Source organism: Danio rerio, chromosome 5 (assembly GCF_049306965.1).
Source record: "Danio rerio strain Tuebingen ecotype United States chromosome 5, GRCz12tu, whole genome shotgun sequence".
NCBI lineage: Eukaryota > Metazoa > Chordata > Actinopteri > Cypriniformes > Danionidae > Danio > Danio rerio.
This window is the reverse complement of record NC_133180.1, coordinates 8792859-8806450: the sequence shown is the minus strand read 5'-3', so window position 1 is coordinate 8806450 and position 13592 is coordinate 8792859. Positions and strand designations below refer to the sequence as shown.

At 38.6% G+C, this 13592-nt stretch overlaps 1 protein-coding gene across 2 annotated transcripts in view; it reads left to right on the top strand.

Annotated features, from left to right (window-relative positions):
* The window catches only part of slc1a3a (solute carrier family 1 member 3a), a 54086-nt gene extending 42305 nt beyond the window's left edge, over positions 1–11781 (top strand). Inside the window, exons 9-10 of one of the 2 annotated variants that reach the window (XM_009301170.4) lie at positions 2701–2835; positions 11243–11781. In XM_009301170.4, coding sequence (XP_009299445.2) covers positions 2701–2835; positions 11243–11453 — 346 coding nt within the window. In that variant the 3' untranslated portion in view covers positions 11454–11781. 2 annotated transcript variants of the gene reach the window in all.
* The last annotated feature ends 1811 nt before the right edge of the window (positions 11782–13592 follow it).

The window sequence follows — 13592 nt, the reverse complement described above, 5'->3', positions numbered from 1 at the left end:
TACATTACTCAAAGAGTTCATTTTAACACCGTACAAGTTTATTCTCACATCAAACTGGAGTGTTTGTTACCCTAAAAAGTGTTAATATATTAAATTTGTACATTACTCAGTGTTCATTTGTCATGACAGTCAGCACGACACATTTACACTTTTAACAAATGACCACTTTTAAAGACTTTAAAATATCTTAAAAATGACCTGACTTATGTTGCATTAGGATTTTTGGGTCAAATTAATTCCAGGATGTTGGAAATAACACCATTAAGTGTTGGTTACCTGTAACTCCTTAATTTTACACTGGATCAAATCAGCTTCAAACTCTGTTTGTGTTCATTTATCAAAATCTAACTTTATAATGTAAACACTTTACCATGATAATTTAACACTCATGAGTTTGCTTTCTACACTGAAATAAAGTGTTAATTGGATTCACTTAATATTTTTTAGGTAAGTGGTTGCAAACAATGAATTTAAACAAACTAATTCAATTTTGTAATGTTCAACTTAATTTGTTTGTTTAAATTCAGCCCATATTAATTATTTGCAAGTAGTTACCTTAAAAAAAAATCAATTAATTATTTTTTTCAGTGTACTGTATGGTAAACTCTAGAAGAAGTACAGCTATGGATACGTCAATAATTTTTTTGTGACACTGCACAACAATAATTCATATTTTAATATTACTGTGAGGGTTGGGATTAGGGTGGATGCTAATAAAACACAATTTAATCTGTAATTTAATAAATAATATAAATAGTTCTCATTATAATTGCTGTTTTTTACATTACTGTGAGGGTTGGGAAAGGGGTAGATATTATTAAAATACAATTCATTCATTCATTTTCTTTTCGGCTTAGTCCCTTTATTAATCTGGGGTCGCCACAGCGGAATGAACCACTACAATACAATTAATGGGTAATTAGTTAAATAATACAAATAATTCCCTTTGAGTATCGTCTGCAGCTATGTCCCTTCTAGCAACACTTTTGTTATTCAGTTAAAGCAAAACCCCCATAGGTAAAAGGACACAACTTTAACTAATAATAAAAATGCTTCTGATCCCATTTAAATATTCACAGTAAATTAAAACGCTTGTAAACTTAAAACTTTTAAAACTTTTGTAGATTTCTGAATTATATTTAAAATGACCAATTTTATAGAAAGTCATCATTAAATCAATAAAGTAAAAAAACTAAAATAAACTAAGATCCAAGTTAAAACCTATGGAAAATCTTACTAAAATGTTGTTTAAATATGCAAATGAGGCATCATTAAGTTAACTATAGCTGCATCCCAAATTGCATACCTATGTACTATTCTACGCCATTTTGTAGTATAAAGAGTGTGAGTAGTGTGTTCACACTGCACTCATTCAGCCGGTAAAATGAAGTGTGTAATGATGGACACTTCACGCACTCAACGACCGTAGGTTTGCTCATGTAGCGGAAGGGGCTGAGCTATTGGGCGCACATGTTGGATAACTTTATTTATTGTGGATGGTGAAAGCAAAATTATCTTACGAGAGTGATTATAGCGCCTCCTGATGGTGAATACTCACGGCAGGTATTATTTGATAATTCGGTCGTTTATTTCACTGATTTGGCAACCGTCAACCATCATTAGGGAAACGGTTTGAATTTCCGCTTAAAAAAACCTCAGTGCTCCATTTGGGACGACACTACATACATATACTATCCTGTTGAGTGTGTAAGTGCATAAGTACATAGTGCATGAGTGCATAGTGTATAGTGTGCTATTTGGGACGCAGCTTTTGTGTGTAGTTCTTGCACAAAGATCTGAAGACTACATAATGTCATGCTCAAATTAGTTTGAGGTTTTATTTAAGTGATATCTGCTTTTATCATTAGATAATTAAGAAAAAAAAATAAAAAAATCGCTACTTTTTGTAGAATAAAATGTTGACAAATTATGTATGACCATATCTCCTGACAAATCGTATGAATAAAACTGTAAAATGTGTTTGTAAGTGCTAAAGATGTGGTGATTTATGGCTCAGTGCAGGAGAAAATATGTTTTACATAAGCACTCTTTAAAAATATGCATCTATAGACTCAAATCGATGAAGTACGACCAAAACCATGTGTATTTTGGATGTTTCTCTTCCATTAGACAGAAAAAAAAGTTATTTATGAAATAATAATATAATAATAATAATAATATGAAAAAATCTTAAGACTGATTTGCCTGAAGTGTCTCGTCTTTAAAAAATAAAATCTCTAACTGCATGCATATTGCATATGTACATTTAAAGAACAGAATTATAAACAATTGGAAATATCCTGGTTTAATCATTTACTATCATATTTATAGAAATTATTTTCGTTTTCTGGTTTATTCACTTTCGAAAACACTGTCAATAGTCAGAAATACAATTAATAACAACAAAATTAACAAACCTCTTTATAAAAACTTTAAGAATACGGATAAAAGTAAAGTTTGTTGGATATAAATGCTTCTAACATGAAGATTTCTAACTCTGTGCTGGAGAAAGGGCCTTTAAAGTTGTATATTAACTGAATACTACAAACACAAATAAAGTGCATGGATGCAGGATGTTCTCTTTCCACAGGTCTGAAAGAAGTTGTTTGTTGTGTCTTGCCTTAAATCTTTATTTCTCACAATATTCCAGGAGTGAATGTAAAATCCTTTCACAATGCATATTTGTTATGATTTTTAAAGCATCACTGCAACAGCAGCCAGTATCGGTGCCGCTGGAATCCCTCAAGCTGGCTTGGTTACCATGGTGATTGTGCTGACCTCTGTGGGACTGCCCACTGATGACATCACTCTGATTATCGCTGTTGATTGGTTTCTGTGAGTACTGTGTCTTGTTTACTACCAAGTGTTTTTGACTGACATCATTGTGCATAAGACTTTTCAGAGAACCCAGCAGGCACACAACGACTTTAAATAAGACTTTAATATTAGGTTAGATTTAGGTCAGGATGGCAGGTGACCGAAATTCAATCTTCAGCCAGCATCTAAGGACAACGTTATTCTGACGTCCAATAACGAGAAATGATGTTAATATTTGGTTGATTTTAGGTTGTTGGAAAGTGACCAGAATCCAAAGTCAAGTCAACATCTTAAACCAACATCATACTGATGTCAAATACTGACATTTATTCGTCAGGGATGCCAACCAAAATCCAACATCTGATAGAGGTCATGGTGGTAACGTCCACATAACGTCAAGCTGTAACATCATTAGACATTGATATTTAGTTGATTTTAGGTTGGACATTGATGTTGGCCTGACGTTGGGTTCTGACGTCAACCCAATTTTAATTTCCAAAAAAATGCAACGTCCCCACGATGTTGTGGTAGGACATCAATCTGATGAAAGTGTGAAATGTTTCAGAGTAGTTTGACAGAAATATTATGGTTAATTTAGGATATTTGATTATTGGCATGATATATTGTCTCATTTAGCACTTCTGTTATATATTTTGTTGAAAGCTTAAAACCTGTAACCCTTGACTTCCATGGTATTTGTTTTTTCTATATGGAAGTCAGCAGGTACAAGTTTTTAGCATTATTCAAAATATCTTCTTTATTGTCCAACAGAGAAAAAAAAGCTTATTTGAAATAATAAGGTCGCTGATTCAAACCTCGGCTGGGTCAGTTGGCGTTTCTGTGCGGAGTTTGCATGTTCTCCCTGCGTTTGCGTGGGTTTCCTCCGGGTGCTCCGGTTTCCCGCACAGTCCAAAGACATGCGGTACAGGTGAACTGGGTAGGCTAAACTGTCCATAGTGTATGAGTGTGGATGTTTCCCAGAGATGGGTTGCAGCTGGAAGGGCATCTGTGCATAAAACATATGCTGGATAAGTTGGGATAAGATGAATGAATGAATGTTCCCTGCAAGCACTAAACGTCATCATGATGTCATATTGACATTGTACTCCAACGTATCCCAACGTCGTGAGGACGTTGGATTTTGTTTGGAAATGAAAATCAGGTTGATGTCAGAACCCCAACGTCAGGCCAACGTCAATATCCAATGTCCAACCTAAAATCAAGCAAATTTCAACGTCTAATCATGTTACGTCTTAACGTTTTGTGGACGTTACCACTGTGACATCTATCAGACGTTGGATTTTGATCGCTTTCCAGCACAACCTAAAATCAACCAAATATCAACCTAATTTGACATTGTTATTGGACATCAAAATGGAGTTGTCCTTAGAAGCTGGCTAGATTGAATTTTGGCAGACGACACGATCTAAATCTGACCTGATATTAACGTCTCAAATTGTTGTGTGTCTGCTGGGTTTATTTTAGAATATTGTATTGTTGGCAGGATTCCATTTATTGAAATATATTTAGCAGATAATAGCTGATCGATATCAAGTTTAGACATTGTAAAAAAAGGCTGGGTTCCATGCAATTCCCTCATCTTGTCCCAACATAAATCGATTAAAGTAACTTACAGTTGTCTCTAAAAACATGTTCATTCATTCATCCTTTCATTTTCCTTCAGCTTAGTCCCTTTATTCATCAGAGGTCACCACAGCGGAATGAACCGCCAACTTATCCAGCATATGTTTTACACAGCGGATGCTCTTTTAGCTTCAACCCAGTACTTGGAGATATCTATATAATCTCATTCACACATATACTCTATATGGTCAATTTAGCTTATTCAACTCACCTATAGCGCATGTGTTTGGACTGTGGGGGAAACCAGAGCACCCAGAGCAAACCCACGCCAACACGGGGAGAACATGCAATCTCTACACAGAAAGCTGGGACTCAAACCAGTGACCTTCTTGCTGTGAGGCGACTGAGCCACCGTGTTGCCTCCCAAAAAACATGTTGTTTCATGTTTTACTTAAGTATTTTGAACATGCAGCAAAAATCACTTTTTTTGACTGCATGTATTAATTAATGATATTTGCTAAATATATTGTAGATTCTAAAGAGTGGCATATATGCAGATAAAGACATACTTTTGTATCCAAAGTTATATAAAGGAGGACAATTTTATAGTTATTTTTTGCAACAAAAATGCACAAATGTGAAAAAGGGCTTTTGAAATTTACTATAAAGAAAATATCATAATGTTGTAATAATTCCTTACATTTATATAGCGCTTTTCTGGGCCTTCAAAGCACTTTACACATAGGTCGAATCTCCTTATCAACAACCAGTGTGCAGCATCCAACTGGATGACACGACGGCAGCCATTTTGCGCCAGACCCCACACCACACACCTGGGGCCTCATGTACGAAGACTTGCGTGGAAATCATACTAAAACATTGCGTACGCAGAAAAAAATTCAGATGTATGAAACACTGCGTACGCCGAATCTCACGCATATTCTTTTGTACATCTGAATGAAACGTGAAACTGAGCGCAACATGCACGAGCACAAAACCCCTCCCTGCCTCCTCCCCCGTATGAATATGCTAATGACTCTACTTTGGCAAAACCCAACGAAAAAGCAAAGGCAAAAGCAAGCAAGAAGAGAAACTTTGAACAGAATGTGAATTGTAGGTGCTCCTTTCGGAGGTGGACCGGAGAAAAGCGGTGTTATTTGCAAGTTTGTTCTCTGGAATTAACAACAATAGAAAAAAAATAGAGTGGGAGAGTTTAGCTGATGCGGTTAACACAGTTGGGTCTGAACATCGCACTGAGTGAATTTGAAAAGAAATAGTGTGGTTTATATGTGTAAAATGTTGCAGTACCCTTAACGGTCTCAGTGGCGCAGCTCGTAAGACGCTTGTCATCATGTTTTGACACGTTCGAGCATGAACTCGGTTCGAATCCAGCGTCTTATGAATTCTCTTGTTTTTCCCCCCGCTACATATCAGATTTTGCCAACTATTTATCACAAGAAAGACAAGTTGGAATCATTAATAAGTTTGTGCATCATATTTTATTTGCACATTTATTGAATGGAAATGTTTCTGATTCACGCATGCAAATTCATCTTCAGATAGTGTCTTTATAGCCCTGTGTGTGCAGTAAATAGCTCAGATTACATTGGGAAAACAGCCGACTGCTGCCAATTGCGCTTTAATGTTTAGCTGGTCAACTGTATGGTATGGAAACCTTATACCTGCTAGATGAACCCGTCTCATACAGCTGCCATTGCAAGGCTCAGACACTTTGTAGAGAGCAATTTAACACAACTGCCTCTAGGAGTCGCCAATCCAAACGTGAGCGATTCTGAGCGTGAAACCTGGCGTACGCAAAGTTTTTGTGCGTATGCAGCGTTGATACATGAGGCCCCAGCTGATTGATGGAGAGGAGACAGAGTGATGAAGGAGACAGATAATGATATGGGGAGGTTTAGGAGGTGATAGACAGAGGCCAGTGGGCAGAATTGGCCAGGATGCTGGGGTTAAACCCCTACTCTTTTTCGAAGAACATCCTGGGATTTAACAACCACAGAGAGTCAGGACCTCAGTTTAACGTCTCATTCGAAAGACGCCGCTCACTGGGCAGTATAGCATCTCCATCACTGTACTGGGGCATTAGGACCCACCTGCCAGCCTCACTAACACCACTTCCGGCAGCAACCCAGCTTTCCCATGTGGTCTCCCATCCAGGTACTGACCGGGCACAGCCCTGCTTAGCTTCAGTGGGCGACCATGTAAGTTGCAGAGAGCTAGCTGCCAGCTAAATTTCGGTATATGAATATACTGTACTTACCGTAGTTATGTATTTCAAAAATGAACTAGTATTTATTCATATATATTAATTCACATTCATGTGGTAACGACATTGAACACAATGAAATCTGTCATGCTTTTTAAAATTTATAACAGTATTATAGATCTGTGTTTTTCAACCATGTTCCTGGAGAAGCACCAGCTATGCACTTTTCCATGTCTCCTTAACCAAACACACCTGATTCAGGTCATCAGCTCATTAGCAGAGACTGAAACACCTGTAATGGGTGTGACAGACAAAGGAGACGTCCAAAACATGCAGTGTTGGTGGAACGTGGTTGAGAAACACTGTTATAGGTAATCTTACAATTTCATCTTAGTGAGCTTTTATTAATTAAAGTGATAGTTCACCCAAAAATGAAAGTTCTTTCATCATTTACTCATCCTTGACTAGTTTAAAACATGTTGGACTTTCTTTCTTCTGTTAAATACAAAAGAAGATATTTTGAGGAAGCTGGAAACCTGTAACCATTGACTTCCATAGCATTTGTTTTGTTTTGTTTTTCTTCTATGGAAGTCATCGGGTGTTCAGCTTTATTTAATATACTTTCTTTTATGTCCAACAGTAAAAAACGGAACTCATTAAGGTTTTGAAACCACATGAGGTTGATTGAACTGTGAGTAAATGTTAAATTTTTGGTGAACTATCGAAAACACTGTAATTTTTAAACTATAACATGTTTCCTAATTAAAAGCTGCAGGAGGCATGAACTGGAGAATTTTACAGTAATGAAGATTTTAATATATTTATTCATTCATTCATTTTCCTTCAGCTTAGTCACTTATTTATCAAGGGTCACCACAGCGGAATGAACCCCCAACTATTCCAGCATATGTTTTACACTGTGGATGCCCTTTCAGCTGCAACCCAGTACTGGAAAATACCCATACACTCTCAGATTTACACACACATTAATTATACTTTATAAGTTTATTCAATTCACTTATAGCGCATGTGTTTGGACTGTGGGAGAAACCGGAGCACCCGGAGGAAACACATGCCAACACAGGGAGAACACGCAAACTCCACAAAGAAATGCCAACTGGTCCAACCAGGACTTGAGCAGCAACCTTCTTGCTGTAAAGTGACAGTGCTAACCACTGAGCCACCGTGTCGCTGTCGTCGATTTTAATATATTATAGACATAATACATTCATTAATTTTCTTGTCGGCTTAGTCCCTTTATTAATCCGGGGTCGCCGCAGCGGAATGAACCGGCAACTTATCCAGCAAGTTTTTACGCAGCGGATGCCCTTCCAGCCGCAACCCATCTCTGGGAAACATCCACACACACACTCATACACTATAGACAATTTAGCTCACCCAATTCACCTGTACTGCATGTCTTTGGACTGTGGAGTAAACCGGAGCACCCGGAGGCAACCCACGCAAAGGCAGGGAGAACATGCAAACTCCACACAGAAACGCCAACTGAGCCGAGGTTTGAACCAGCGACCTTCTTGCTGTGAGGCGACAGCACTACCTACTGCACCAGCAGCGCCACTGCCTTACCCTATAGACATAATAATTGTACAAATTTTCTAAATCTGCTGTGAAGCTGTGTGTGTTTTCGACAAGTATATTTGACTTGATGCACTGAGCAAAATGATTCATTGAATTTAAGGGGCTCTATTTTGACGATCCAGGCGTTTAAACATACAAATTAAGTTGAAAATTACTCAATTAAATTGAAATTCAGCAAATATAAATTGTTTGCATCCACTTACCTTAAAAAAAAACCTTATATGAATAATTTTGTTCAGTGTATGTGAAGGTTTTTTGATGTACTGTATTATTCCTATACACAAACCCATCAGGCAGATCTTTCCGGGCCAATCAGGAAGCAAGATATTCCATCTTTCACATTCCATAACCCATAATCCAATTGTACAGGACCATGCAACATCTGCTTCCAATGAGCTTTAGGACCGGCTGAACAATACACCCGTATCCAATAGCATGTTCTTGCGACCTTTATTCCCACCGCATTCACAGCAGTCCCCGGATTCAGGTTCACTCTGAGACCTTGTTGTCAGATTATGTGCTGGTTAAAGTGGCGTACAGAACAGAAGAGGCATTGTGAGAAACGGTTCGCTCTGGGAAAGATGGCTCAGCACAAACAGCAGCAAAGATGGAGGAACTGTTTTTCTGGAAAGTTTTTTGAGGCCTCCAGAGCACAACAAAAGGCTCAAGTGACGTTAAGCAATCCAGATGTGTGAACCAGAGAATAAATCAACATCGACAAGAACATTACTTTCTTTTTTTTTTTTTTATGTATATGTTTATTAATTTTCCAACATGACATCAAACGAGACAAAAAACTGTTAATTAATCATTCTCAGGATTGTTCAGAAGTGTTCAGACATAATAATATGATAATAATATGATTATTATTATTTCTCATCTAATAAATCAATCTGAGAAGAAATTAAATTGGGAATCAAGCAAACACCATGCCTTACATTTTTATTCTTTCATTCATTTTCCTTCGGGTTTGCCCCTTATTTATTGGGGGTCGCCACAGTGGAATGAACCACCAACTGTTCCAGTACGTGTTTTACGCAGCGGATGCCCTTCTAGCTGCAACCCAGTACTGGGAAACACCCATACATTCTCACATTCACACACAAACCCTACGGCCAATTTAGTTCATTCAATTCAGTCTTTGGACTTTAAGGAGCACCCAGAGGAAACCCATGCCAACACGGGGAGAACATGCAAACTCCACACAGAAGTCACAACTGGCCCAGCTGGGACTCGAACCAGTGACCTTCTAACTGTGAGGCGACAGGGCTAACCACTGAGCCACCGTGCCACCTGCCTTACATATTAAATCTTATTAAATAAACCCACTAATAAGGATATAGAGGATATATTTTAGCCCATTTATATCAAATACAGATCCCATAGCCTAAGTGAAACATTATCTTTGCGGTGTAAATATGTAAATATGACATGACAAAAAAAGTAATTTGGAACAGAACTGTCACGAATGGGGGAGAATCACACAAAACGCAAAAATCCAAGTGCAGCAATTTATCAACAAAAAGACAAAGGTATCCAAAAAGACATAGATTTCCAAGAGACAAAAGTTTCCAAATCTTGCACAGAACTATAAGCAAGATACAAAAACTAGATGACCAGACGAAGGAACTGGCAAAAATCCAAAAACGGGTAAATACAAGGACAGGGTGGGAGTGCTAACAAGTGCTAACAAAAACGAACACAAACAGGAATCCAAGAATAATCGTAATACAAAAAACTATTACGTGAAATGAAGTGAAACTACAAAAACTAGTGCCCTCAAGTGTCCAAACTAGGGCAATGCAACAGGTGTGACAAGAACGGTCAAAATGATGGCCACATTGTTAGTTATTTTGGTAGTTTCAGTGTTAAAATGGAACACATTTATTTACTTTTTGAAAAAAGTAACGGCCAATTAAAAAAATTATATATTTAAAAACTTAAAAATTTGAAAATGTAGGTTTTTAGGTTACTTTAACTTGTTTTAGAAGGTTTATCTGGCTTATTCGTTCTGGCTATTTTCCGGAAAGAGAAGTTGTAAGATTACCGGTAATTTGCCGGAATGCTGCGCTGTGTGAATGCAGAAGGAAGATTGCCGGAAAGAGCGCGTGCACGTCTAGAACGTGCTGACGTGAACGTCTGCTTTAGCCAATCAGAACAGTCAGACGCATTCATGTCTGCGCGGTTTAGGAGAATAAAAGCCTTTGAATATTTTTCCAGACACATTTAGCTGCTAGATGTTAGTCAGATAACATTTCTATGTTCCTTCTTATTGCTAACTGTGTAAATAATTATCGATAAAATGTTTATGATAATCCGTTGTTTGTTTACCTTCAAGCTTTGCGTGTGCCCGTGAGTGCCCATAGCGCCAGCACACACACATATCATGAACATCTCGACATGCGAAAATGTTTCTCTATATGTTTTCATTGGAGTTGTACTCAATACTGATCCATGCAAAGAGTTTGTAATGTAGTCAAATGTTTACAAACACAAGCGCAGCCGTTTAGAGGTCATTTCTGGTTAATGATGTCAGAATTTACCGGCATTTTGCAATGGATGTGTGAATGCTCTTTTCCGGAAAAATTCCGTAACGTCCTCGCCTGTGTGAACAGCGCTTTTTTGAATTCACCGGTAAAGTCGTTCCGGAAATTTTCCGGATATTTACCGGTATCACTGTGTGAAAGGGGCTATAGACTATGACCAATTTAGTCCATCCAATTCACCCATAGCAGATGTATTTGGATTGTGGGGGAAACCGGAGCACCCTGAGGAAACCCACGCCAACATGGGAATAACATGTAAAGTCCACACAGAAATGCCAACTGGTCCAGTCACGACTCAAACCAGCGACATTCTTGCTGTGAAGCAACAGTGCTAACCACTGAGCCACTATGCCACCCTTGTACATGTTCAATAATATTTGTGTATTAAGTGTGTGTGTGTTGTCCTAGAAGGAGATGACTTCGACACTTCCTGCATGAAAGTGAATCTGTTTGTGTTGGTCTGCCATTTCAGAGATCGACTCCGCACCACCACTAACGTTTTAGGAGACTCCATTGGCGCTGGCATAGTGGAGCATCTGTCACGTCACGAGCTGCGCTCCATCGACGCGGAGATCGGAAACTCTGTGTTGGAGGAGAACGAGACCAAGAAATCCTACCAGCTCATCTCTCAGGAGAGCGAGAGCGACAATGCCAAGATCCCTGACAGCGAGAGCAAAATGTAACTCCTGTTTCCTGAGGAGTTTCATTTCCTGGAGGTTTTGTACAAACACTAGTGACTTAGTCAGACACTTCTAGTCTGATATTCATCTCAAGTTTTTTTATTATTCCTCAAAGACATCCAAATGTGTGAAGTCCGAGCTGAGATGGACACGGGCGGTCCACTGTTTTCTTGTAGAGTAAATGGATTAGTTTGGTAAAGATCTGATCGCGTTAGACGTGTTTTTATTAACTCTAGATGTCCAGGTTTGGTGTTATTAATTCAAAGCATGTCGTTGTGGAAACTGTTTGTTAAAAATGATGGCTCTACAAAATAAATTGATTTTAAATTAGGTCAATTGAATCAGTCATTTTGCAACTGTGGTGTTATAAAACAATATTAAGGTATGTTTTACGGTGTAAAAGGGGTCCTATTATGCTAGAACATGCTCATGTTTTGGTGGTTTGAGTTTTAATGTGTTTGAATAGCACATTATTTTTTCCAACGCTATCTCACGCAAATTCGTAACTTTTTAATTTAATTTTTAGTAATATGTACAATCTAATTAATTTACATTTTTAGTTATTTTAGCAAGACGATTTTGTCCAAAGCGACTTACAATTGAAGACACATTTAGCGATTCAAAAACTAAAGACAATACACACAACAATGTATAATGTAATGTAATGTGTATTTATATAGCGCATTTATTGTGTATGGCCATACACCCAAAGCGCTTCACAATCATGGGGGGGGGGGGGGTCTCTTCACACCACCACCAGTGTGCAGCATCCACTTGGATGATGCGACGGCAGCCACAGGACAACGGCGCCAGTGCACTCACCACACACCAGCTATTGGTGGAGTGGAGGGACGGAGATAGAGCCAATTCGGTGGAAGGGGATGATTGGGAGGCCATGATCGTATGGGCCGATAGCTTTGGCCAGGACACCGGGGTTACACCCCTGCTCTTTTACGAGAAGTGCCATGGGATTTTTAATGACCACAGAGAGTCAGGACCTCAGTTTAACGTCTCATCCGAAAGACGGCGCCCACTGACAGTGTAGCGTCCCCTTCACTTTTACTAGTGGGAATAAGGACTCACACAGACCACAGGTTGAGCGCCCCCTGCTGGCCTCACTAACACCACATCCAACAGCAACCTAGTGTTCCCTAGTGGTCTCCCATCCAGGTACTAACCAGGCTCAGCCCTGCTTAGCTTCAGTGAGTAACCGGTCTTGGGCTTCAGGGTGACATGGCTGTGGCTTTATGACAAGTGCTAGTTGTACGAAGTAACTTGTTTGTACTCAGAGAATTTAGCGCTAGAGTAAAGGCTTGTACACATCGAGACACTTTTCGTTTGCGTTTATCGTCAGCGTTTTGAGATGTTTTTCCTGATTCAAACCCAAGAGATTTTCACTGGAGTTGAGCAAAAGACTATGCAAAATCCCTCCTTGATGTTAGATGGCGCTTCATGAAAAACAGAAAGACCCTGGTGCATGGGGTTTGCGCTACACAACTTTAAGCTTCTGACACTCGCTTGAAACTCAGGAGAGGAAGAGAGAAAGTTGACACGCTCGTAGTTAAAGTTACTGGCGATTCGAACAAGCATGTATGGTTCAAGCAGCAGCTCCATCTCTAGCGATGAAGAAATGATTATTGTTCACCAGTGCGCCACCCTGTGCACCGGGGTCTTTCTGTTTTCATTAAGCGCCATCTTACATCAAGGAGTGATTTTGCATACTCTTCTGCTCGACGCCAGTAAAAATTGATTGGGTTTGAATCAGGAAAAATGTCTCGATAAACGCTGATGATAAACGCACATGAAAAAAAGTCCCGGTGTGTACGAGCCTTTAGGCGCTTTACCACTAAACTCACAAAGTGTAATACAGTTAAGTTTCCTTATGAGATCAGGCTTTATTTTTCACATAATTTAAATTTGTTACTTTGGTAACACTTTATAATAACTACACACTATGAGTTATTTACTAAGCATTAGCATCTAGGGAATTCATTATCTGTTAAGCATTAACTCTACATTAATAAACGTTAGTAAGCAGTTTATAAATGGAGCTACAAATGCTGTATTCTTGACTTATAAGCACCTATAATGTGTTTAATAATTGTATTTTCATACTTAGTTAATGATTTATATTTCATTACT